Source organism: Heliangelus exortis, chromosome Z (assembly GCF_036169615.1).
Source record: "Heliangelus exortis chromosome Z, bHelExo1.hap1, whole genome shotgun sequence".
Classification (NCBI taxonomy): domain Eukaryota; kingdom Metazoa; phylum Chordata; class Aves; order Apodiformes; family Trochilidae; genus Heliangelus; species Heliangelus exortis.
In genome coordinates this window covers 23,194,183-23,222,065 of record NC_092454.1, presented here as the reverse complement: position 1 = coordinate 23,222,065, position 27,883 = coordinate 23,194,183, and the positions used below count along the sequence as shown (strand labels likewise).

The 27,883-nt window shown below is 38.2% G+C and overlaps 1 protein-coding gene across 1 annotated transcript in view; it reads left to right on the top strand.

The window, feature by feature from the left end:
* The window catches only part of FBN2 (fibrillin 2), a 144,385-nt gene that overhangs the window by 27,400 nt on the left and 89,102 nt on the right, over positions 1-27,883 (top strand). The window contains exons 6-10 of the mRNA XM_071731664.1: positions 4,327-4,524; positions 9,808-9,933; positions 17,771-17,923; positions 18,702-18,938; positions 19,767-19,904. Of these exons, the coding sequence (XP_071587765.1) occupies positions 4,327-4,524; positions 9,808-9,933; positions 17,771-17,923; positions 18,702-18,938; positions 19,767-19,904 (852 nt within the window). The remainder of the gene's footprint in view (positions 1-4,326; positions 4,525-9,807; positions 9,934-17,770; positions 17,924-18,701; positions 18,939-19,766; positions 19,905-27,883) is intronic.

Sequence of the window (27,883 nt, the reverse complement as noted above, 5' to 3'; positions counted from 1 at the left end):
AACAGATATTTTAAAAAAAAATACCGTCCAGCCGAACTACTTATTTTCTGAATAGGAATTCCAAAATGAGCCGGGATGTCAAGATTATCAGTTCTGGTGCATGCAAGCTCTGAAGACTTAGAGGAAATATAATAAATCATTATTTGATTTCATTATAGTGGGCATTCCCCCATGAAGAACTGGACTCCATTTGGGCACATGCATGACTATCCATCCTGCTAAAGTTTTGCAGAGGAACTGCATGTTTAGTAGCCCTCCAGGATTAGATCCATGCCTGCCTGGGCTGATGCAGAATACATTATCAGGAATAGGACAGGATTTTGTATTCCCATACTGATCCATGTGGATCCACCAATAGTCCTCCCTTGCACTACTGGAACCCTTCTTCAACTTCATGTTTTTGAGAATCTCATTAAAGAGTAGTCTAAACTCAGTTAATTCTCAGGGGTGACTCACTCTTTGACACGTTAAGTGCTCTGTTTAGTTCTGGGCTCCTCACTAACAGAAAGATACTGAGCTGTTGGAGTGATTGCAGAGATGGGCAGCCAAGCTGGTGAAGGGTTTGGAAAACAAGTCCTGCGAGGAGAGGCTTAGAGAATTGGGAATGTTTAGTTTGGAGAAGAATGAGAGAAGAGCTTATCACTCTCTACAGCTACCTGAAAAGAAGTTGCAAGGAGGTAAGTGCTGGCCTCTTTTCTCAAGTGAACAATGACAGGGCTGGAGGAAATGGTCTGAAGTTGCACCAGACTAGATCTGAAGAAGGATTTATTTACTGAGAGACTAGTGAGGCATTGGAACATACTGCCCAGGTGGGTGATGGAATCACCATCCATGGGAGTATTTTAAAGCCCTGTAGGTGAGGTACTTCCGGACACGATGATCTTAGAGATCTTTTCCAATCATGACAATTGTGTGTGATTCTGTGATTTATCATGATCATCATCATTTTCTGTGATGATGATATTTGATCTGACTGGAATCATCACTTAGGCAAAAATTCTGCAGTGTACAGGTTACAGTCAAACAAGAAGCTCTCTATATGTTACAGTAGACCATGGATTTCTTCAGAATCTACCTCTTATCAGTACTTCAGTCATTAATGGGAATATTAAATGGGTGGGCTGTTTTTAAATATTTGTATTACTTCCGTATTAGCGGTGTATATAACTTAGTTGACATTAGAGCAGTAGTAAAAACTTTTTTCCATGCATCTGAGGTTCAATACTTTCACTGTGTGACATAGAGAATGCTCTTATGTTCTACTAGGCAATAAATTATAATGCAGCTATTTGCTAGAAAGCAGAGTACTATCTCCCAAGAACGAATTAGTGTTGCCACTGAATTTAGTAGCCAAATTCCCATTTGTTTTCACCAGAGTCAGGATGTAATTCCATTTTTTTTTTTCCCCAGTTCTTAAATTCTGAGCAGTTCTGTTTTTCTTCTAATAGCAGGCTGGCCATTGCTGATGATTTGCCAGTTATTCACATTTTCCCCTTGGTGTATGTGACACCTGAGTAAACTTTTTAAGTAAGAAGTATACAGTCATGATCTATGATGGAGTATTTTTCTTACCCTTACCCTTTAACTTAAATTGAGACAAGGTTACAGTCAGTTACTGGAATTTAAATCTTTTAATGTTGGATTTAGTGTTTCAACTGTTTGTCATCCTCGTATGAGGCTACATCTTGGACTTAATTAAATTCAGACCAGTGTAAATCTGCTTGTCTTCCAGTATGATACAGCATTGTTGAAGAGCATGTGACATTATCTGTCTGTACTTGCGCAAAGCATTTGACACTGATCTTGTTTCTAAATTAGAGAGACATGGACTGCATGTATAGACCACTTAGTGTAAAAGGAACTGTCTGGATGGTAGCACTCGAAGAGTTGCAATCAACAGCTTGATGTTCAAGTGAAGATCAGTGACTGGCATTCCTCAGGGATTGGTTCTGGGATCAGTGCTGTTTAACATCTTTGTTGGTGTGATGGCCAGTGGAACTTAGTCCACCCTCTCCGTGTTTACTGATGACACCAAGATATTTGTGGTCATCATGGTGGAGGGAAGGGATTTCATCCAGAGAGACACTGACAGGCTTGAAAGATGAGCCCATGCAAACCACATAGAGTTCAACAAGGCCAAGGGCAAGGTCCTGCACATGAGGTGGGACAACCACCAATATCAATACAGGCTGGAGAATGAAGGCATTGAGAACATCCCTGAGGAGAAGCCCTTGGGGGGTGCCGATTAATGAGAAACTCAACATGAGTCAACTGTATACTGGGCTGCATCAAAAGAAGCACAGCCAGCAGGTCAAGAGAAATGATTCTGTCTCTCCGCTCTGCTCTTGTGAAACCCTACTGGAAGCACTCTATCCAGTTCTGGAGCCCCAACACAGCAAGGACATGTAGCTGTTGGAATGAATGCAGAGAAGTGCCACCTCTGCTATGAAAACAGGCTGAAAGAGTTGGTTTTGTTCAGCCTGAGAAAGAGAAGGCTCCAGGAAGACCCTATAGCAGTCCTCACATACCTGAAGGAAACATACCTATGGGAAAGCTGCAGAGGGAATTATCACAAGGGGTAGTGGTTTCAACTGAAAGAGGGTAGATTTAGGTTAGACATAGGGAAGAAATTCCTTTGTATGTGGCTGGTGAGTAACAGGCACAGGTTGCCCAGGAAGCTGTGGATACCCCCTCCCTGAAAGTGTTCAAGGCCAGGCTGCATGGGGCTTTGAGCAACCTGATCTAGTGGAATGTGTCCCTTCCCATGTAGAGGGCATGGATCTAGAAATCTTTAAGGTCCTTTCCAGTCAAAACCATTCTATGATTTTATCTTTGGATAAAAGTTCACTGTAACCTTTTTCTCATAGACAGAATTTTCTTTTTATGAAGTGTATATTTTACTAAACATGTTATTATTGTGGCTTCATGAAAAGAGAGGGAAGCTCAAAGGTGTAACCAAAGAATATTTTATTTATTTAAAATTATTAAAATTCACAGTATTTACCAAATATTTTAAATTTTTAATCTCCTCTGTTAGGCATCTTTGTTGTGGATACTTATGTACTTGCTTAACTTTATTCAGAATGAACAGCCCCATTGAAATTAACTGCTAATATGCATAAATAGCTGTGTGCAAAAGTCTTTCCCAGACTGATACCGGAAGGAACATTACCAAAGATAGGGAGCAAACCAGTTTATTTCTATTTGATCTATTTCTACTTATTCTACTTTAAGAACCTTGTGTCTTAGTGCAAAGAAAACTTAAAAAGTGGTCTCCCTTTGAATACCATTTTCTCTTTTCCAAAAAATGTCAACGCTATTTTTATCCTTTGAGCTGAATGTATGCCTTCTGGAAGGCATTGATTGTCCCATTTGCAGCTTGGTTGTGAGACCAGTTGTATACTAAAGTATGCGAAAAAAAGTGTGCATGAAAAAACTAATTGAGAAGTGTGTGGTAGAAGTGTGTGACCATCTGTCAGTATTGGAGTATGTTTTCAGTAAGGACAGAATAACGGGGAGAGTAGATGCACATCTACTTTTTGCACGGCTACTCCTTCCTCCTAAATTTTCCATGAGGATATGAAAGGTGGCTTAGAGCAATCATCTATTTCTCATTTGTTCCTAGGGAAGTTCAGTTTGTTTTGTCGCAAAGGGTCCAAAAATCTCTCTTTACACAGGTTAAACCATAATAAGTTAAGTATTTACAGGAATCTGTCAAGAGGTGTGTTTACATTTAGCATGCATGCTATATTCAGTATCTTCATTATAGCTTGAATAGGCTGTATTATCTCTTTGTTATTCTTCTGAAAATGGTAATTTACCAATTAGTCACCTGTAGGTAGCACTATAGGAGGAGTGTTCATTCTGTGACTTGCTGGTAGGGATAAATGTGTGAGCACATGTGTGTCTGCTGTGGTCTGTTATGAATCACTGTGAAGTAACTTAGAAACAAGAAAACCAGCTCCTAATCCTTGTTTGATTCATCTGATTTTTTCTTTTGCTTGTTTGCGTGTTTATTTTTAGAACTCTCACTTTTTATTGATTTTACTGTGTGCATTGTCGATGTACAGATCAGTTTTGGGTCCAGCCACCTTTTGTTACTTGGATCTCTCAGAAAGATGAACATTGAAAGATAAAATCATCTTGTGAAAATCATTACCTTCAGTGGAAGGTGTCATTCCACTTCTGTAAGCATTAAAAAAACTTAAATTTCCAGGTCCTCTTGGAATTTTATTAACATAGGTATATACTGGATTAAATAATTAATCCTTCTGTGGTTAATAATGCACTGTCTTGTCTAATACAGCGATCATTACTTTTTTCCAGATTACAGGACAGGCCCATGTTTCACACAAGTTAATAACCAGATGTGTCAGGGCCAGCTAACTGGAATTGTTTGCACAAAGGCCCTCTGTTGTGCAACTATTGGACGTGCATGGGGTCACCCCTGTGAAATGTGCCCTGCTCAGCCTCAGCCATGTCGTCGTGGCTTCATCCCTAATATTCGTACTGGAGCATGTCAAGGTAGGCATGTGTGGCTTAAATTGTATATGACTGTTGCACTGCTGATCTGCATCTTGAAAATCTTGCATCCATTTAAAACAAAATCTTTGTCTTTCTTGTGTATGTGAATCTTGCTTTTGATAAAATTTAGATACTCTTTGCTGCTTCCGGATTTTAGCTAGCGTACATATCGAACAAAACTCAAATGCCTAGAAAAAAATGCCAAATGAGGAACTAAAAAGGCAGAGCATGAAAAGGTCAGAGTGTCTATTGAGCACAGACATCAGGTACTACAATAGAGCGCCAATCAATTATGTTTCTGAAGCCCTTATACTTCATTCATTCTACTGAAAAATTCCATTTCTTTTTGAAGAGATTGGGAGTTATTACATGCATTGGTTTTTAAATCACATCATTTAGATATAGCATATAGTGAACCTTCTGGATGTTCTGTTTGGATTATTTATACTGGCTAAAAAACCACATGAGTAAGGAAGGAGTGCAGTCTTCTATGTTAAGATTCATAAGACGTTTGAGAAATGGTAAATCCTTCTTGTCTTATCCAGTATCTCTTTCTGTGATGTTAAGAGACTTGCTGCTCATGCTTTTCCTTGTTATTGCAATCCATCTAACCTGAAACATACCTGTCTGTTCTGCTGCAGCTACTTGGCTAAATTTTTTAATAAACTCCATAAAGAATGCAGTAAGAGAGGATTCTAGAACTCCCAAAGGAGAATGTACTACTTTTCTGTTACAGGGTGGTGTACATGGTCAGTTTGCAGGCCTTGTTGTCTTACACCCTTCCCAAGAAGCAATGGAAGACAAGTTTGTGCTGCAGTCAAACCTTACACCTCTATTTAGCCCTTGAAGGAGTAAGGCTCAGAGCGTGAGTTTGTTGTTGCATTGCTGAGTATGCATTCTGCACCTTGATTTGAGATAGAAGGCATCTATCACCAGTCTACTTTATAGCATCATCTTGGCGGTGGCTTGTGATTATGTGTTCACCAATATGAAGGTAGTGCTGGCTCTGTTGCGTAGGTGTTCTGGTTGGATGAGGGTATCTCCAATGATAGTCTTAATGTTGATATCTGGAATAAACCCAGCCACCCATCCCATAACAGATTTCAACCATCGACCTACACTCTTTTTTTTCATGTCTTTCCAAGCAACCCAGTAGTTACACCTCGTTAAGGAGTGCAACATCTGAGGCATTCATCTGCTAGGGCAAATAAGAATGGTACCTATGGTGTTGACAGCTGGATGGTAGCCTGCTTCCTAGGTTTCATTTTTTCACCAATTAAAGTTGAGATAGGCCTAAAAATTACAAAAATTTCAAAACTCTACAGGAACCCATACTGACCTGATCACTGGGGGCAAATCTCTCCACTCCCTGCAATAAGTCAATTAATACCACCCAGTATTCCCACTGTGCTAGCAACCAGGCCTCAGCAGGGTACAAGGACTGCATACCATATCAATGAACCAACTTGCACTCTTCTGAGTTGTGTCTTGATCCATGAGGTTCCTGCAGAAGAGAAAATGGTCCTTGTGGGGAAAGGCTGGGGGTACCCCCAGAAATGACTTATGTGGAATTTTCAGGGTCATTCTGTCAGGAGTCTGAATATGCCAGAAGCTACTGTGTGTGCTCAAAAGCAGTCCTTGTTTAAGCCCTTTGGTGGAGTGGTTAAAAGATACTACTTTCCAATCTGTGGGTCCCAAGGCACTTCTAGGAGAGTCAACAGGTTCAGTAAGGGCTGTGCATTGGAAAGGCCTTGCCAATTGGCTGCTCATGTGTGACCTAGTGGAAATATGTTTTAGGCAGGACTGCCCACAGACAAATACCCCTATCAGGCTTGTGGAGCCATAGTGCTTGTTTTAGGTCAGGAAGAAAAGCAACTTTAACTCTGCAATGTGTCTTCATCAAGAAGGTGCCTATGCAGGCAGTGGGCACACCAAGAGTTTGGCTGCCCACTCCTTGACCACGAACACATGCACAGGGAGAGATACTCTGAGTTGCCATTAAGGTGGAGGAAAACCAAGAAATTCGGGGTCTGATGTCAGTCAAACCTTTTACAGGGTATCTGTTAGGACCCAGGCCAGTAATTACATGTGGACCCCCTTGGTGTCCCACTCTAGAAGTTTCATCTGCTGCACCAGGGACAGCAGAAAGGATACGGGTGCTACTAGTTTCCTGCCAGCAGGGTGGTAGCATGATCAATGGCATTTAGAGCCTCCCTCACTTGTATTTCATGTTTGGGCTGGTGGACAAGCAGTCTGCATCCTTGCTGTGCTGGCTGGCTTCATGGTCAGTTTCGACCATGACCCTCATCTCTGGGAGCACAATTATGAGGGTTCAGTGCTGGGCTCATAATTAAAAAAAATTACAGACGCTCTCTTTTAACCCCTTTCCCCTCCCCTGTGAAGAAAGAAAGGAGAGTAAGAGAGAGACTTATGGGTTGGAAACTGAACTTCACAGCTTTAATGAAACAGTAGTGATGAAAAGGAAGATAATGAAATATTAGAAATACATACAAATGCCCTACCACACTCCCTTCAAATAGTGCTTGTGTCATCACTGTACCTTCAAGGCAGGCCCTGGGAAAATCCCAAATAGGGCTCCTGAATTCAGCAGCAGATTGGAGCTGGATGCAGGAATGAACAGTTTCAGGGATGCAGGGATTGGGATCAAAGGCAGATGGACAGAGTCCTCTTCGAATCCAGCCATGGACAAAGAGAGCTTGACCCTCACGATCCCTCAGATTTATACTGAGTATCATGCGTATGGGATGGAATACTTCTTTTGGTAAGTTTTGGTCACCTGTGTGCTCTGCTTCTCCCCAAAGGAGGGTCACAGATGTCACCCCTTTCCTTCCTTTTGATTCTGGAGCATGGTGTTTTGCAGAGCCAAGCAGCAGCCTTGCTTCTGCATACCATTCTCCAGCAGTAACTATAAACATTGAGCATTATCAGTCCTAGAAGCAGAGGTTGACTGAAAAACGTGCTGTTAATTTCAACAAGTGCAGCTAGAAGTGATTTTTCTGAAAAGCAAAATTACAAGAAAGAAAATGGGTTCCATCCTGTCTCAAACCAGAACAATGGAGCAGCTAATCCTGGAAGTCACTTGCAGATACACTAAGGATGAGCAAATCATAAGGAGTAGCCAGCATGACTTCACCTCCTAGCAGGTTGAGGTGGTGGTGATCCTTCCTCTGTCCTCAGCACTGGGGAGGCCACACTTGAGCTTTGTTGTGTTCTGGTCTCCCCAGAACAAGAGGGATGGTCTCTAGAGAGAGTCGAACAAAGGGCCATGAAGATGCTGAAGAGACTGGAGCATCTCTTTCTCTGAGGTAATAATAAATGAGCTGCCACTTTCTCACCTGCCAAAGAGGAAGCTCAAGGGGATCTCATCAGCAAATCCATTTACCTGAACAGAGGGTGTAAAGATGACAGAGACAAGATCTTTTTAAGCGGTGCTCAGTGGCAGGAAAAGAGATAATGGGTACAAAGTGAAACACAGGAAAATCCTTCTCAACATTAGGAAGCATTTTCTACTGTGAGCTTAGCCAAGCGCTGGCACAGATTGTCCAGAAATGTTATGGTGTTTCCATCTCTGGAGACACTTAAAAACCATCTGGACATGATCCTTGGCAACCTGCTCTAGTTGTCCCTAGCAGGGTGGTTGGACAAGATGACCTCCAGAGGTCCTTTCTAACCTCAGCCTCTCTGATTTCATGGAAAATTTTCTGGTTCAGGCAGCTTCAGTTGCTTGTGTTGGTATAAAGTATTTCAGAAATGTTAGTCTTTTACCTCTTCAAAAGAGGATAGGTAATATCCTCCTTTTTTCACAATTATATCTCTGCTCCTGCTCTTTCAGTTTTCTGCTCTTTCCTGCAGCCCCATGTAGTGCAGCATTACTCTTTGTGCTGCTTTCCCTTATGCTGCATCACAATTCAATGGCTTTAAATTGCACTAATCTGACAATCAGTTGTTTGACTTTATTTCTACTTCAGCTCTCCTCCATGGGAATACTTGGTAAGAATCCTCTATGAACAGCAGTTGAAAAATTGAGAGAAAATCAAGTTGAAAGATTCTTATTTCTTGGAAATGAAAACTTCATGAAACATCCCATTGGATTTTTCTTTCAGTTTTCATTCTCACAGTGGCAGGCTTGACTTGGAACTACAACTGCTCAAATTCACTTATGTGGAACTCATCACAGCATTATCTTAGCGGAAATCATCTATTTTGTTTAAAATACTTAGATTATATGTACGCCACAATAAATGCCTTTATTTTTCTTCATTTCTGATATGTTCCTTTCTGTTTTTTTATGTTTACACTGTTTTCTGTTTTTTTATGTTTACACTGTTTGCACTTTTCCTTATATGTCTGAAGGAGATGTCTGTCTACATATGACAGCTTGTGTTTTGCTCTTCATCTTGAAGTGATTAGTATGTTTTAGACATTCCTTTCATAACAATGTCATAAGCAGAAACAGCATACTGAAGGCATGCACAGTGGTTACAGTCTCCAAGTAAAACTTCTTTGATATTTCCTAAGGAGGCTTCCATTCATGAAATAGAAAGGCCAGGTTAGAGTGCATTCAATATTTTCTGTGAGGATTTTAGAAACTAATACAGGGATCTGGCTAATTCTTTTTAGTGCTTTTCTTTCTGCTGATGACATCAGATTTACAGAGACTTCTATTAACCTTTGTACACAGTGAAACTGTATCTTTGTCATACATTGATTAGATTAGAAGCACTGGGTACGTAGTTTGAGTGATTGGCATTCTCAACATCAATGCTAATTTCAGCAGATAGCCTAGTTTGGGTGATGATACAAACAAGTTGAAATAAGTAGAACTTGCAAGCCTTATTATTGGAAAATAGGTTGAATTTCAGTAAGTGTTAGATGTCAGAGAGTGACAAGATTTGACTGCTGAGTACGAAGCTCCTACTCTAGACAGACGTGCCTGTTTCAGTCTTGGTGTATCTTAGGTTGCTCTTTAGCACCTTTTCAGGATTAATTATGTTCTCTAGTATGCTTGTATGGTAGTATCTTTACTTCATTATTATCATGAACATTTAAGCTTACATGGAATCCAGTGCAACACACATGAAGGTCTGAGCCATGTTACTGCTGTTACTGATGTATCTTATATTGGTGCTGCAGTGGAGAAATGTGCTGGAGTTTGCTGTTGTTATTTTTGAGAATAGTCTCGGGTCTTTCTGTCTACCAGCAAAAGCCACAATGAGGTTTTGTATCTTAAGTCAAGTAATCTTTCTTTTTTTGTCTTTGTAGATGTTGATGAATGTCAGGCCATTCCTGGAGTCTGCCAAGGAGGAAACTGCATTAATACAGTAGGTTCCTATGAGTGCAAGTGTCCTGCTGGTCACAAACAGAATGAGTCAACTCAAAAATGTGATGGTAAGTGATGTTTTCTAAGAACATACCTGAAAACTAGTTAAGTAATGCACTACAGAGATTTAATACGACAGAAAAGGTTCTGAATGGTTGCAATGTCTGATCTGAATATATATACTGTTCAGATAGGAAAATCTAAACATTCACATCTGAACATACTGTGCTTTTATTTTCTTCTTCACAGCCTTTTCTGTTTGATGATCGCGTTTGCATTAGATTTTTTTTTGTCTGATGTGAGTAAAGACAGTGTTTATCCTGTTTCAGAATTTAGAACAATTGAAAAAGAGTACAGCTGTGAGCTGCATATAACTGCAGTTGGGTTACCAAGATTTTTTTGCTTTCTCAAAAATGTCCAAAATATTCCAGTAGGTATTTTCGCCCTACTGACTATCACTTGAAAAGCAAATGTGGCAGTTTTGGTAATGGAAGTCAGAAATTACTGCTGTCTAGAGTTTGTATACTACTAAGGAGAAACAAGAGTTGATATATGTGTCTGTATATGTGCATGTGTTTATCTACACAAACGTGTACAAGAATGTTTGGTTAGGTATCCTGAAACACCAGGACCCTTGCTGAGACACTGGGAAAAAGAATCTCTCCGTACCTTGAAGACAAGGGAACAGTAGAAGAGTTGTAGAGCTATACAACAGTATGGCACCATTTCCACATCCTTTTGCAGGATTGAGGGAGAAACCAGAAGCCAACAAGAGGAATTGCACAAAAGAAGATAAGTGGAAGGGAAATTCATAATTGGAGCCACCTTTCTTGGGAGAATTAAGTCCAAGGCATATCGTCTACCCAGTGCTGCATAGCAACCTTAGAGGAATTGGGCTAAGCAGGAAGTGGGCAGTACCTCCAAGTAAAATCTTCTTACTTTTGTGGGAGGCAGGATGGGAATGTAATCACAGGCAAGAGGTAGTGGGATTTTTCCTGCCATGGACATGAACAGGATGGGTAGGACACAAGAGATTTGTAAGTCCTCAATGAAGCAACAGCATATACGAAGGTGAAATGTAATCAGAAAAAAAAAGCAGCATGCTTCCTTCACAAGAGTTCTCCTTTGGGCTTGCTCACATTGGTAAAAGTGGAGTGGAAGTAACTGAGATTATGTGTCCACCACTTCTGCTGGTTTTAGAGAAGGATGTCATGGTTATCAGCTTGTAACCCTTTATTTTGCTTCTTTCTCTTCTTTTTCTGAGGTGGAAATAAACTCTATGGATGAAGTATCTGAATCATTCATTGCTCACTGCAAAATAACCAGCTCCTGTTGGAATTACATGCCACTTGATCACTGGCTCCTAATATTTTCCTTTTTATTCCCTTGTTAATTAGTAGAGGTTAGGGATACAGGGGCATTAGTAATAGATGAATCAGAACCCAAAGTATGAAAATGTATATTAATAATCCAATGTTACTTCCTTTATTCTGATAATGGGCTCTAATAATTTAGAAAGGAAAAGTAATTGACATATATCATTAATAATTACATGCAGCTTTGTTTACGACTCTTTTATGTAATAATGTCAGGCAGTAATAAAATATCAGGTGAGAGATGGTGCTGCACTGGTGCAGATGTAAAATTTGCACACCAGAGCTAAATTATATCCTACCAGCTCATGATACAAGCACAGTGAATTTGACAGTGACTTGTACCCAATTTAAATCTGACATATACTTGACGCAATTAATTTGTTACCAATTGCAAGACATTTCATTGGAAGGCTTTTATTCAAACTGTTACTCTTTGAATTACATCTATTAATGTTGACTGGAGTCTCAACTTGAGACTTTATAGAACTCTTTGTAGGATTAAATGTAGTGTTTAATGTTACTTTTCTGTTTCTTTGATTATACAGTTACTTGTCCTTGTTCAGTAGAAGTGGATTTGGTTTTTTGATTTTCTCAATCCATGAGATGTGTGTAGCATGGTACAGGGCAGTAGTACTTTTGCCCAAGCCAGCTGCTGAGGTGTTAATCCTGATAAAAGACATTTCATCAAAGCACAGGGAGCATTTGGATTATCATTATTCCTCTTTCATCTCAGTAAATGAAGTCCTTGTTCTAATGTCTGTAATTTGCCTGTGGCAGTGCTCATGCTTTATTCCTGTTAACCCTAGAAGAGCTCCATGTGAAAGGGAGCTGATACCTCCTTGCTGGCAAGGATGCAGTTAACATACATCAAATAGATGTTTTCATAGACATCAAAAAATTGCAGTTCATTTTTGTATGTTCCGTTTCTACCTGGCATCTACATCCTAGCTTTGATACCAAAAGAGAACTTGCTCAGTTTCCTTCCTTCCTAAAACAGTATTTAAAGCATTTATTGCATTCTGCTTCTTTAACCTACCTAAAGCTCTGATTTAATTGTTAAAGATGTTATTCAACAGCTCGCCCTTATGGTATTCTCAGGGGAAGGTGGATGTATTGTTAACACCCATCTGCTTAAAAATCTGTGGTGCTATGTATAATAGAAGCGAAACATCATGTGCAGTCTGAAATATTTGATGTTATTTCGTAGTTCAGTAATCAATGGGTTTTCATTTTCCAATTTGTTGGCAGCTTATGGCAGAACAGGTCATGTGCTCTAGATTTGTTTCTTCTAAGCCCCTGCCACTTCTGTCTGTGACAAAAGTTAGGTGCTAATTAGTCCCTAGTCACAGCTACCCCACTAGCTTCCTTAGCCACATAGTTCCTCAGAGGGAATTATGGAGAGAACAGCAAGCAGTGCCCACTTTGTACCATTTTTTCTGGGAGAAAAACCATAAGGAACAACCTATTGCTTGTCCATTTCCCCATGGTTCAGAGCCAAGGTAGCAATGCCAAAATTATACCAGTGGAAGACCATGCTTAGATTACTTCATGAGTGGAACAGAGAATGAAAGCCAAGCCATAGTCTTATTGAGGATTTTGTTTTTTAATAAAGGCTTTGAGAGTTCATAATGTCTCAGTATGAGATTTATAGGATAAAACTTTAGGCAGTCCTCCAAAGAATTACACTTTCAATTACTGCGATTGGTAATTCAAGTGAAGTTACCTTGTTGACATGTATGGAGTGGGCCATTTGGAAGTATACAAAGAACTGATCTATGAGTTAGAACCTGAGTTCAGATAAATTATTTAATAGAAATTACATTGTTTTAATGAAGTTTTTTATTTAAAACATTATATAGAAGTAATGTGGAGTGTGAAGTGCATGTATTTGGTTTATCAGATTTGTTTTGAGCCTCAGATTACAGTTTACTGATACTGATCCTTCAGAAAACAGTTGTATATCAGTAAAGAGGGCTTAAGGATTTCCAAAGCAAATAAGAACAACTTGCATGTATTACTGTGTGTGTGTACCATCATATGTAGAACTGTAACTAGTTAGTTTAAGATACTTGGGAAAATATGACCTTTAAAATTAATCCAGCTCAGGGATCAACATTAATGTAGTTAAATATAGTTATGACACCCTTTACAGTACTCTGAGGTAGGATGCCTCTGATGCTCTTCTGTAAAGATATGTTGCTGTGCTGTTGCCATCAAAGGACTAAGACTATATGACATAGGCTAACTCATTTTAAAACAAAACAAAATCTGAAACCAAGATGCAAAAATTTTTTAAAAGAAACAATTGTATTTCTGGTTTTTTCTTCTTTAATGTATAATTTCATTGTACTGCGTGTTATTAAGATTTGATACTACTAGGTATTACTGTAGACTATAACTATTTTCAGGGAACCCTTTTCTGGAACTTAGCAGTTGACAGGCCCTTTTCTGGTCAGTTATTCAGAAAATCCTGCTTACTGTAGTAGTAAAAGTCATGAATTCTGGATGACAGATAGCTAGGCTGGATTTTTCTTGGCAGAAGCTCACCTATTAATGCTCATACCTGCAAAGTTTATGCAACACCTTAAACTGTCTCTCATAGCAAGACTGGCTTTCTCATCTTGTGTGCAATGTTGGAACCACAGCTGTTCACAGTCTTTTCCACCCTTAGGACAGCATCCCCTCTTACTGTCTTTGGAGCATTTTCCCTAGGACCATTAATTTATGTATTTTGGTGGGGGGAAAGGAGTTGAGTAACTTTTTAAATCAGCCATCCTAAAAATGGCTCTTCCTGGAGTAAAGTGCCAGAATTTCTAGTCAGAGGTGACAGATCTTGTTGAAATAATTGCACATGCAAGAACTAGGGAGGGGGAAGGAGAGAGAGATTTAGCTCAAAAACAAGTGAAACAGAAACCCCACTGACTTGCTACTGCTCCAGTAAGCAGTAAAATTATTCTTCCACAAGGTTTCTCTATGTTATTTTGGTTAAAAAGTGCTTTTCTCTCCACATATAGTGGCCTATGGAATTCCTTCACTTTGGTCACTGCCCTGATTTCAAGAAGGTACTTCTTCCCTTCACAGTTCCCTGTCATTTTTGGATAAGTGCCCTATACAGCATTAAACTTCAGTTCATGTAGCCAGGTGAGAAGGATGGTCTGCATCCTGCAGCTTTGTAGAAGGGGCTTACTACTTCATTCCTGTGTCTTGTACTTGACAGCACTCCAAAATCCAATTACACATTACCTCAGTGGGCTTTGTACTTTTATTACCAACTGGTGTGGAATTTTGTTTCCTTTGGTAGAAGATCCAGTGTTGTGTTCTTATAATTAAGGCTACTGCCATTAAAGTAGCAGGTGCCAAACAGAGTGAAAATGAGGGGGGAAACTTCCAGTTTCATGTACCAGATTCATTTTTATAAATTTTTATAGATTCATTTTTCTTTAAATTTTTTTTCTTATGTATAGTAGCTGGTGTTATTCCTCCCCCGTGCTAACAAAAAAAAAAAAAAAAAGAAAAAAAGGAAATAAATGCTATGAAACCTACAAGATTTGAGACCCAGTCTCTAAGAGAGTGACTGAATGAAAAATTTTGAAAATGCTATGTAGCTAGTTCCTAACAGAGGGCTTCTTAAATTTAACTTGCCTGTGTATAACTGGTGGCAGTTGCCACCAGCTTGGTGCTGTCTCATTTATGTATACAGCATTTGCATCTCTAGTGAATTGTTTTACTAGGCTGGTAATATCAAATTTGGGGTGCCTCTGAACTTCAGAATTAGGCTTTAAATTTATTTTTTATTTTTTGAGTGATGAAAAAAAGGTAGTATAGTATTTCCTTGAGATCAAAGGTGTGCTTCAAGAGATGGTAAAATAAGGGGTTTTTCTTGCATGAGCATTCAATGACTGTGCCATTGGGAAGGTGTCACTTTACAGAAAAAGTAGACTCTTCTTGCAGTGTCCTAATTTCATCAGATTTTCTTGCCTATCAGACATGATTTTTCAGACTATATTTCTATTAATGTTTAAAAGACTTAAGGGTTGTGAAAGACCTGTACTGTAGTGCATGAAAGATCTCAAGAAGGCTTACAGACGGTTCTGGTTCTGTTTTGATTTACACACATGGTTTCATTTTTTTTGGATTAAATCAGATGCTAAGCAGTTCACCACATTTTAAATATATACTGTCTTTAATATAGTAAATTAATGCAAGATTTCAGAGATTTCCTGGGGAATTACTTGGTTTTGATTTATGCCACCATTTAGAAATCTGGAGTCTCTGCAGTGGGTAACTATGAAATCTTCAGGGAAAGCATTATTTCATAGAAGTACTTTGATTTAGCAAAAGCAATTTTGCTACATACTTGAGCAGTTGTCTTAAAGGTGAGGGACAGTTGTCATAATTTTGTAACTTTTAAAAAAAAATTTAAAATTTTTGCATCCTCTGAAATGCTTAAATAAACTTACTAAAAGAAAAAGTGTTCGCTTCCTTAGGTTCTGCTTTGTAGCATAAAACAGCAAATGCTGCAGGATACTTACATGTATAGACTGGTTAGGAAGTTTGAAGTTATATTACCTGTCATATAAATTTTCTTTTCTACAATGACCTTCTGGATGACATGCCAGTGGGGTAGGGATTGCTTTATTCAGACCTTCACTTTACATAGAAGTTTTCACCTTTTCATTGGCCTTGGGGCAAAACTTTATTTTCCTTTTCAGTACTTGATTTTATCCAAAGGGAGTTCCAAATCTTTGGATGCCCCCACAGTGAGGAGTTACCTTTTTAATACAGCCCTTGTGCACACCAGATCTTTTTGACACTCTTTCGAGTTTTCAGTGTGGAGAATGTAGCAAAGGTGAAAGCAAAGTATTAATCAGATAAAACCTCCCTAAGGAAGAACACCTGCTAAAGTTTATTTCTCAAGTAGTCATTCATCTCAAGAGAATTTCTGGAGTGAGAGGTCTAACAAAGATAGGTTGGTGTAAAAGTGCAAGTGATGGTCTGTGGGGTCCCAGGGTTTCTTACAAGGAATATGAAGACCCTCATAGTGTTGTAACAAGACAATTTCTGTCACATACTCTTTCTGATATTTCTTCTGCATTATTTGACATGATACAGTCTGGCTTTAATGGTCTGAAGTTTTTGATTTGGTTTTTGTTTTGCAGTATGAGAGGCAATTTTAATTAATACTGCATTCAGATTTTTGCAAACAAATTAAGCCAAAGCCTTGTACCTATGATTATATTTAGTATCAAGCCATGCAAAATGTGTGGTACTATATCATCCCAACTGGAAACATCCCACTAGCTCATTGTGAGCTAGTTAGAAAGTTGTCCCACGCTTTCCCAGGTTTTCTCAAAATGCCTTCTATGTTAGACCTGGGCCACATTCATTGAAAGCCACTTGAAAAGCTAATGTGCAGAGGTCATTTAAAAGCACAATTAGTTTACTAAAATGACCCTAAAAATATTCATATGTCTAAAGACTGACACAGTTCTATCATGAAGTAGTTAAAGTGGCTCATTTGTATAAATTGTATAAATGGTCACAACATAGTCTTTACTCTCATGCTCTTATTTCCACTGTATTTCTTCTTTTCCCACCTTCTTGGTTGTGCTTCACATCTCTAACAATATAGATGGAGTACTTTTTTCCTCATAGCCTCATCTCCTCATTTTGCTTCCATTTTGTTATGGAACAGCACACAGTGCACTCAGTCCTGATGCTTAGGTACCCTAGCAGCTCTTTGTTACATACAGCAGGTCATCCATCAGCCTGATGACTACTCACTTCATGCGTATTTACATACATGTTTAAATTTAAGTGTTCTGATAAGAGCACTTTTTGGCAAGCAGAAACATTTTAGTGTACTAAGAATATCTGAAAAAAAAGTTAAAAAAGCAACATTTGGTCGCATTTCAAGAGCTTGGCCAAAATTCTTCCTTACAGTTGGTGTATTAGAAGGCCAGAAAGCAATCACATCTGGCAATATTTCTGTTGTCACACATAACCAGAGCTGTCATGCTTGGCTGCTGTATCATCCATCCTTCAGCTTAAAGACAGAACAAGTATTTTGGTGTTATAGGTCTTGAATGCTTCCTAGAGATGGCACCTGCTATGTGTCACTTAGAAGAAATCCCAGACTGCTCTCACATACTGTTATTTGAAGTGGTGAACTGGTTGAATGTATGAGGAAAGCTTCCATTAGATGGCAAACAAAATTAATTGCAGTTCTTACATGAGATATCTAATTTTTGATAGTAGGTTTTTTATATACTTGTATCTAGTTTCTACTTGTATTGTTTTGTATCTTTTTTATCATCTGCATTTCTTGTTAGCTTGATCAGACTTCAATATTGCATTGTTGGATTAATGCAAAACTAGTGTCACTACAGATATATGATCTGCAGTAAACCAACTGGGATGTGTTGGTACTGGTCATCTGAGTATTATTGAGTATGTTTGGGGGTATTTTTGGGTTGTTGTTGAGAATTCATATTACTGGTTTTGGTTTTCTTTTAAAATTACCTTCCAGATCAGAGGGCAAGTACATGTTTCTCCAACATAGTGAATGGACGCTGTGCTCAGGAGCTTCCTGGTAGGTTCAGCAAAAGGAAGTGCTGCTGTGAGTCTGGGCGGTGCTGGGCCATCGGGTCTGTCCCAGAGATGTGTCCTGTTAGAGGATCTGGTGAGTGGCTTGCTGATGTTGATTTCTTTTCTCCTTCACTATCTGTTCTAGTTAGAATGGAGGTCATGGAATGTTCTAAACAGCTTTAAAATATAGGATAAATGGAAAAAGAAAGTAATGAATTACATTATTATTCATTCTAGTGTTTTTAATGCTTATGTTACCATCTGTGAACCATTTTTTTTTTCTGGTCCATGATTGTTTAGGACTCATTTCTTTAACATCCTTTTGTTGACTTTGGAAATAGTTCTTGGGAAGTGGGAAAGATTTTGTGGTCAAGCTCAAAGAGGAAATGACTCTGACGGTCCATAGTTCACTTTGATTTAAAGCAACAGCTGCTGTCTTATTCCATTAAGTTTTGGAACTAGAACTAGAACTTTGAACTAGAAATACATAAGTATTTAATTTATTCTTTCAACTCTGCTCACAGAACTATAGTCCACATCCCTAGTGAAAAATATTTCCGGTGTATCTAGATGAAGACCTCTGAGTAACCAGGGAGTTACAGTGATGTTGGCAACACTTCAGCAAAAAGGTTTTAACAAATACTTGTAAATAACAGCATTTCCTTTTATTATTTTAATATCTTTCCTTAAGTACACCAGTCACAATCATGGGCTGTGCCTGAGATTAGGAGTAGGAGAGGGAAAACGTAACATCAAAGAAATGAGGAGCTGGTGTTCTGTTTTTTGTAGCATACAAAAGATATGTATCATCCTTATAAGCTGACTCTGAAGGACTGATTTACTTCATGCTTCTCTGCATTTCTATTTAATAGATGAACACAGCAGACTTTGTATGGATGGTGCTTCTGCTGGAGGTGGTTCCAGAGGTGTTGGGACAGGAAGAAACATGTTCCTTCCTGGTGGTAATGGTAATGGCTATGGCCCAGGAAGAGCAGGATTTATTCCCATCCATGGAAGCAATAGTTTCTCCGCAGGTCTAGGCGGAACAGGGGTAAGGACAGGGAGTCAACAAGTTCCCACTGGAAATGGCCCAATAATTACAGGGCTAAGTAAGTACCTGCATTGTTGTGACTAGTTTCTCTCTTCCTTTTTTATTCCTCTCATTTTTTCCTTTCTTTTCTGCTTATTTTTTGCTCTTGAAATGACATGCTGTTCTTAGCACATAAAAATGCCTTGGTATTCAAGCACATTTGAAAGACCAGATCACATATTAGGGAGCTCAGAGGACCATTTTTTTAAGAAGAGTTCGGAGGTAGAAGCTTTTTTCTTCCTTTCAGTTTGATCCTGTGCTCTCCCTGCTCATGTGTCTTCTTCAGCACTAATAAAACTCCAGATTTCTAAGTGTTTTCAACAAAACCATCAGGGTTTAAAAGAAATTGTTCTCTTTCATGTAAAGCTTACCTGTTCTGCAAAAACACTGCCTTGACTGAAAGCCCAAAATGAATAATATTTAGAGGGAAGTCTCAAATATGTAAAGTCATTTATAACCTGTGTAAGCACATATCTAGGATCAGAACCATGAAGATAATAAAAGGCAAGGACTATTCTTAAGTGCACCAAAAATAGTAAACCTATAGGAACAGACTGCTTTCATCCAGATTGTGGTTTATTCATGAGACCACTGACAGTCTCATCAGGCTCTATACATAAATAGCAAATCATAATTAAGAATGTTTGTCTATTGTGTTTTTTGTTTCTGAGAGCTATGTGTTTCTTTTAGTTTACTGTTCTGTCAACTGATAGGGCTTGGAAAAAATATTCAATTTGATGGATGTATGTCTGCACCTGTAACATACGTCCTGAAGCAAAGTGTAACCTTCATATTTATTTGTACTTGAAAATATGAATATTTTTCTCATATTCTATTTTTTTATTAGCTGTACTCAATCAGACAATAGACATCTGTAAGCACGATCCCAACCTTTGCTTAAATGGACGTTGTATACCAACCCTGTCTAGTTACCGATGTGAGTGCAACATGGGTTATAAACAGGATGCAAACAGGGATTGTTTTGGTAAGTCCACACCTCTAGAATCCATCAATCCCTTTTAAAATTCTAGTATTTTTCTACTTTAGTTATGTGGTTTTTTTTAAAAAAAGCATATTCTTTTTCCTCCACATGCATATTAATTTTAATGATAGTGTTTTTATAAAAGAGAATCATCATGGTATTACTTACACTCATATAATCTAAGTCTTTGCAATAGTTATGTTTCCTTAAAAAGCCCATAGATCTTTAATTGCGTATACTGGTATTGAGTATTCTCCAGTACTTGATGTGCATTGCAGATTTTTGTCTTCTGTCTTCACATTCAAGAAAGTAAGTTCTGTTCCATGTTCTGGTTTTCTGTGCTCACATGGCTCCATTTTTGCTACACTAATCAGTGCTGTATTATCTCAAGATAGCAAAGGGCAGAATTTATGTTTTACATACGATGACAGCCATGACAGGATGAATGACAATTTGAAAGGTATCAAATAATTTAAAAATTGCATTACTTAATTTTTGGTTTTATTTGCACTTGATGTGAAAACATGGAATGCTAACTTTTTAACAAGACCTGAATTTGGGATTCTGCTCTTTTATTTAATTACTGTGGACTTCACTTGTGCAGTGTCAAAGGATCTTGAGGTATTTCAGGGAAAATACAAAATTTTTGTTCTTGTGGGTTAGTTGTGTGTTTTGGTAAACTCAGAGAGTCCTAAGTATGAAGTTCTGGTTATATTTCTGGTTGATTGTTTGCTTTGTGTTTTTTTATAAAGAGATTTGAGATCTCTAAATCTAATACAAGAACTTGTTAGTTCTCACTGAAACTGCATTTAGAATCAATTTATTCTGTGCTTGTTGAATAGAGGGAATCATAAGAAAAATGGGGTGGAGAAAATTGCAGCTACATGAATCCAAAGAAAAAATCCTTTAATCCAAGACTACAGTTCATGGTATTTAAGTGAGAATGGTACAGGCAGATTTTGACATGTATGCAACAGTGTGGGTCACAACCAGAAACTGAGCTGAGATCAGAACAATTTTCAGTTGGAAATTCTTTCACCTCCACTGTATTACAAACTGACTATCAGAACCTGCCTGGATTGACAAACTGTCTTCTGGAAAAGTGGAATATGACAATTATTGAATAATGCTTTTCCTTTGATGTCCGTGTTTCTTACCATGCTTAAGCTCTCTGTTTTCCTTTCTGAAATCCAGTTGATATACAGCACCTGAAAGTTTGTGAGATAGATAGATAGATAGGCCATCCTCTTGCACCAGAGAGATTGGCTATAGCTGTTTCATTCCTGACAACTGTACACCCTCTTCTTGAGAAATGTCGGTTGATGGAGATTCCACCACTTCCCCAAGCAGTCACATTGCTCCCATAGTCAAACTTCCAGAAGTTTTCGAATGTCTAATCTAATTGAAACAATATTTTGCAAAAAATAGCAGCCCATTTTTTCTTACCCACAGTATGTAAGGAAAGCAGCACAGTATCTTTCTCTTTCACTTTGTGTGCCAAGTTGTCCTGCATGTCCTTTTTGGTCTGATTTCTGAATGGAAACTGAAGAGGCTTAGTCTCTTGCTGCATCCTTAAGCCTCAGGATCTGCCTGAGGTGTGTAGGAGTTTTACTATAAGTCTGTTTTCCATGGCTATTCTTTCTTCAGAGTGAGTGGAGAGCCCTGGCACTTTAGTTCCCAGCCCTAAATTTTGCATCACAGAAATCAGTATTTTTATCTCTGGTGGAATTTGACTCCTGACAAACTGCCCTGAAATTTGCTGTGCATTTTTTGGGAGCTGGTGTATTGTACTAATGTTTCTTGATGAAATCTTGCTCACACCTTGTATTTATATTTTTTGTTACTTGGGGGGGGGCAAGTTGAAAATATAATTTGAAGCACACAGGTGTTTGTTATCTATCTGATAACAGAGTACATATTTTATTTTTATTATTTTTGCTTTCTAAGTTCAAATGAAACATAAAGAGTAATGATAAGAATCTGAATATATGGCTGTTAGTAAAACTAGTGGCTGGAAAAAATACAAAAGGCCGTGCTGAAGTGTACTTTCTGAAGCAACTTTATCCTGTGTTCAAATCATCATAAAGCAGTGATAAAAACTGTCGTGGTAGAGCATTGTTACAATCCGAGTTACTATTTTATATTTTGATTGCAAGGAAAATTCAGCCACTACTTACAGACGACGCATGAATTTACAAAAATAACAAGCTTTATGATTTAAACAAGTTACAAGGATTTATTTAGGATTTATACAATTAGCTACTTTGGAGAGAAAAGTCGTTAAGAAGAGGAAAGAAGGAGGGAGTAATTAAGATATTATCATCGTCCGACGGCCCTGGCCTCTGGCTGTAGTCGGGGGTGTAGGATCCATCACTCCTGCCGCTGCTCTGTCCTGTAGCTGAAGCCAAAGTGCTGAGAGAGGGGGGGTCTAGAGGAAAGCCGCCGCTTCTCCTTTTCTCCTGGGCTTTCTACACAGGAACAGAAGAGGGGTCTCTTTTTTGCATAAGTCCCTGATACACACAGACTTCCCGGAGATGAGTCATCTTTATCTTTCAGTCTTTTGGGTGTCCTGCTACTTTCATTGTCTCCACCGTGCACCAGGAGGCGACCTGATAAGCATTCTTATCTTTTAGGTGTCTGTCAGGCATATAGAATCATAGAATCATAGAACTGGCTGGGTTGGAAGGGACCTCAGAGATCATCAAGTCCAACCCTTGATCCACTACTGCTGCAGTTACCAGACCATGGCACTGAGTGCCACATCCAGTCTCTTTTTAAATATCTCCAGGGACAGAGAATCCACTTCTTCCCAGGGCAGCCCATTCTAATGCTTGATCACCCTCTCAGTAAAGAAATTCTTTCTAATGATGAGGTAAACATATGTTAATTGACAGAATGTTGCAACCGAACAGGAAGAGAGAGAAAAAAAAAAAGTGATTCAAGAGACATATTTTGTATTTTTAAAGTGTTTACATTGTTTCACCCCGTGGCTCTTGAATCAGTATTTTTTTTTTTTTCAATATGTATATATATATATACACACACATCCCTATATATACACACATCCCGTTTGGCGTGGTTGTGTCTTGTGGCTCTTTTTATAATCTGTGCTGTTTTAGCAGGCAAATTCCATCTCCGAGGTTTCCATTAAGGAGCAACCGGGAATTTCACCTTGCCTGACACAGTTCTTCCCACCGCACATTTACCTAGCTCAAAAGCCAGAATATTTTTAACCTGTGTTTTGGGGGGGGGATGGTGGTAAACTGTCTGTTGTACCACACATTTTCCACATCATACATACCTCACCATATCTCGTGACCTCACCCCGTGGGTTTTGAGGCTAGGGGAGTGTGTTTTTGGGATCAACAGCTTGATATATATATATATATATATATATATGTATTTGTTTTGTTTTGTTGTTGTTGTTGGGTTTTGTTTTTGTTTTTTCACCAGCATTGGAAAGGTTTGCAACTAGGTATCTAGATATATTACAGACATTTAACGGCTAAAAGGTAGCAGAGAGCATGTATGAAAGGTTACAAAGAATCAACTTAATAGGAGTAAGGTGTGTGCATGTACAAAGCAATTGTGTCAGGTAGTGACAGGTACAACTTGTATAGAAAGAAAGGTAAAATATTGACATTTACCGAATCTTAGCAATTAATTTAGGAGAAGATGTCAATTATATATGAGAGCTAATAATAACAATAGCAACAGTAATAAAAATTATAAGATGAAAATAATTATAAAATAATATACAATGCAGTAATCATAAGTACATAACATAGGCCCATTCCATACACATACAAATTACATCTGATATTATACTACCAATAAAATGTATTAAAGGTAACAGCAATCTAGGAGCAATCATGGACAAAATCATGATGTTATAAATTACTTTACCTAGGCTAAAGAGGTGGCCAGCCTCCCAGCCAGCAGTAAGTAATTTCTTCCAGTGTCAGTTTCAGAGTAGCCAAGTCTGAAACTGTGCACCAGGGGTGTTTTGTTTTGATGTCCTAGGATTACTGATGTCTGTAGTCACATTAATTCAGCCTCACTCTGCCCCAATACACAAAACCTAATTACACAAAGGACCAAAAGAAAAGAAAACATTGGTTTACAGTACACAGGGTAAAAGATAACTTAAACCTTATTCCACAGATTATCCAGTTTGTGCTAATTTTGTGCTGTGTATCATTCATGTCAATTGCCACCCACGTGTTTGAATTCAGTGGATTTTGCAAAATGAGTTTAATTCTACCTATGTTAGGTAAATTCACACAAATGGCTTGGCCTGGCTGCAAGGTTTCTTTGAAGTTCCTGGGAGGCTGCTTCTCAGTGTTGTTATCTTGATTAGGGACAGGGGAAAGAATGCTGCCATTCTGAGACACCCGTTCACACCCCACCTATTATTGACCATGGCAACAGCATAATTGAGTCTCTCATGCCAGTTACTCTCCTGAGGTCTAATGAGTTTTTTAAGGAACCCATTTGTTAGTTCAACAGTGCTGTTTGTCTGGGGATGATAGGGAATATGAAACACCCAGTTAATATTTTCACTTTTTGCCCATTGCTGGACCAGGTGGGAAGTGAAATGAGTACCATTATCAGATTGAATACTGGTAGGTTTAGGCAAAATTAAAAAAATTTTCTTCAGGAAAGATACAGTGTTTTCTCCATTTGCTTTTGTATACGATTCTGCACAAGTTAACCCAGAGATAACTTCCACAATTACAATAACATACTGTTTATTTTCTGACCTTCGGAAGAGTCCTATATAATCTATTTGCCAAGTAGACCATAATGTTTTACCATCTCTGAGATGTAAATTGTCAGCAGTCAGAGGATGTTCTCCCAACTGAATTTTACACAAATCACATGAGGAAATTATTGTTTTACATTGTTCTCATGATACACACCACGAGATTGTGCTTCTTTATACAAATCAAAAATACCCAAATGGCCTCTCTTGCAATGAAGCCATTCTAGTAATTTTCCCCATTCTTGGACTTCACCTTGATTGAGAGCATCTCTGATTTCAATGACATTAATTCTTGCCAATTCGTCAACTTGGTTATTATATTTGCTTGCTTGATCTTTTAAATTGGATTGGTGGGAAGGTATGCAGCCTACATGAAAATTGGGATTTTGTTTTGCAATTCATAGAATTTCCTTCCACTTCTCTGTAAGCCATATAGGCACTCTATTAATTTCCCAGTTATTATTTTCCCAAAATGTCACCCATTCTACACAGCCTTTAAAGACAGCAAAAGTATCTGTATAGATATATACAGGTTCCTTAGTGGCTTTTTCTTTTACAAATACATTCAAAACAGCATCCTGTCCGTGATGCCAAATGAAGATGTTACGATCTGGCTGTTAGTAAAACTAGTGGCTGGAAAAAATACAAAAGGCCGTGCTGAAGTGTGCTTTCTGCGGCAACTTTTTCCTGTTCAAATCATTATAAAGCAGTGATAAAAACTGTAGTGGTAGAGCATGATTATGATAAAGGCTTGTTCATAATTAAAAAGAATTATTCTTCATGAAGAAATATACTGAAAGAGCACATAACTATAAAAAAGGAGCTTGGTTACCATGGAAAGGCACAATGCCACCCACCTGCCCCTAAAAGCATTTCCTACCAAGGGAAGACAGATTGGACTGAGCTACTTTGTGGTTTGTACCAGCAGATAGCATAAAGATGGTATGTGTTGGTATGTGATGAAGTAGCAGTACACTGTGGCAGATGGGATTTGAATGCAGTTAATCTCACAAAGCATAGAAAATTAATTTGCAAAGCATAGAAAATTAATGGCCACGCCAAGGTAAAAATGAGTATGGTTTGATACTATTACAAGACTTTGATTATTGCACATATATTGGTAATATAGCATAGGTAAGTTAAGAGTCTAGGAGACACTGAATTGTCGAAAATAAAGTCAAACCAAAGCAAATCTTGATGCAGCTGGTAAGGTTAACTCCTAAGTAAAAGGTTACTCCAGATTCAATTCAAGGAATTAATAATACTAAAAATTTTGTGTAAGTAGATAAATCAAAAGCTTTACCTGAACCTGGACAATCTTTTAGACTTCTGCTTCTGGTGAACAGCATTTTCAATAACCACTGGCACAAAAAAAATAGTGCCTTTGGCTCCATTTTGCCTTCAAAGCCTAATGAGAAGGTATTAGTGTACTAATTTCAGCTGAGAGTAGCTTTTGGGATTAGTCTAGAACAGGATTTAAACTCTGTGGTTGGGCCTATTGTGAATGCTTCATTTGATTTCTGTTCCCCTTTGTTCTTAGATCACAATAAGTAAACCTATATGAATGTCTTGTAAACTTTTTTATTTTTCAATTCTCAATGAAGAAATCATGCATGCAAAAATGAGTTAGAACCACCACCTGTGGCTTAAAAGGCCCACCAGCTTTACACATCTAGGAACTGAAACTGGTTGACAACTATAATGTGCTCTCAACAGTTAACTGGCATTCTGTCCCCTTCTCTTCTGTGGGATTCCTACACTGTAGGAATTACTCGTGCCATTCACCTTCTACTCTGGCTTGTGATAAAAGTGATGTTGCATGTGACTTTCAGTTTTTGGTTAAAGTACCTGAAAATTACTTGACTGAATTGATAGGTGCATGGGAAAAACCCAACTTTGTTAACCTGTTTAATTCTTTAACACAGAGTTATGTACCCAGAGAAAGGTGTATTCACTTAGGGAATTTAGTCATGGCTTCATAACAAACACCTCCACATGAAGCACTATTTTGAAAACTGAGTCAGTTTTGAACACACTGGGGTCCAAATAAAACCTTCAGCTGAACTAAAAAAAGTAGAAGTTGCTGTGCAAGCTACAGTAATTTCCCAGATTGAAAGCAGTAAAAAACCCAAAACAGTAATGTCTTGCAGCAAGTATAAGTGCCATTTTGCAAATTTTTTTATTTGTGAAACAAATCAGACATTAATAATTATTTTGACTCTTCTGTGGTTTGTCTTTTGAGAAGCTGCTTGTATTCAGAAGACTTTTTAAGGAAGTATTTTTTACACTTTTTGTCTTAGATAATACAGCTTTGTGTCACTATTTTCTAATTGTATTATAAGGAAGTAGCTAAGAGTATCATAACTGTCACACTGCATTGGTGATTTGTGAATGTTAGGTGCCATAAATCACACAGAATGTTGTCTGGGAAATGCTGGCGGGAACTTAACTGCATGGAATATCTGTGTGTACTGATACATATTACATGAAATTAAAGGCTTGCTTGAATCTAACTTGGATACTCTTCTCATTACTGAAAGAGGAGACTTGGGTTGTTGGAAACACATTTCATGGGATATGGTTAATTGTATGTAAATGAATACTGCTTCTATAGTGCGCTATCTCTCTGGCTGCCTACTCCCTAGCAATTAGATCAAGAAGCCAGAAATTCTTAGACATCTTTGACAGGAGTTTTGTTATTTAAAAAAAAAAAGAAAAAAGTCTTATTTCAAAATTTTCCTAACAAATCAAAAAATGATGGTGTTACATACTGCTCTCTGACCCAAACTCGCATTATGCTGCTCTCATGATGGAACATGCCTGGTGGATCAAGGACCTTAAGTGTCCTAAGTGATCTGAAACTGGACGGTCACTCTGTTTCCCCAAACATAGACAGCTGTAATGTTGTTACCTTTCCTTATTTCCTGCCGATTACAGAAACTCTGCAAAACTGTAGACATTCTGAAAGTGGCGGCAAGCCTGTTAGCTGTGCTGTGTTGAATTTTAGTTGTTTGGGGAAGACAAATCTCCATATTTTACATTGTTAATATACCTTCAGACTTAAGACAGTAAGTCTTAGAGGAAATTCCATACTGTGTAGTGAAATTCTGACAAGTGTTGCAGATGAAACACTGAAAAGTGGAGATAAGTGTGATGCGAGTGGTGAAAGAGAAATATTTGATACTGAAGAGAGGTATACTAGGAGATAGAATAGATG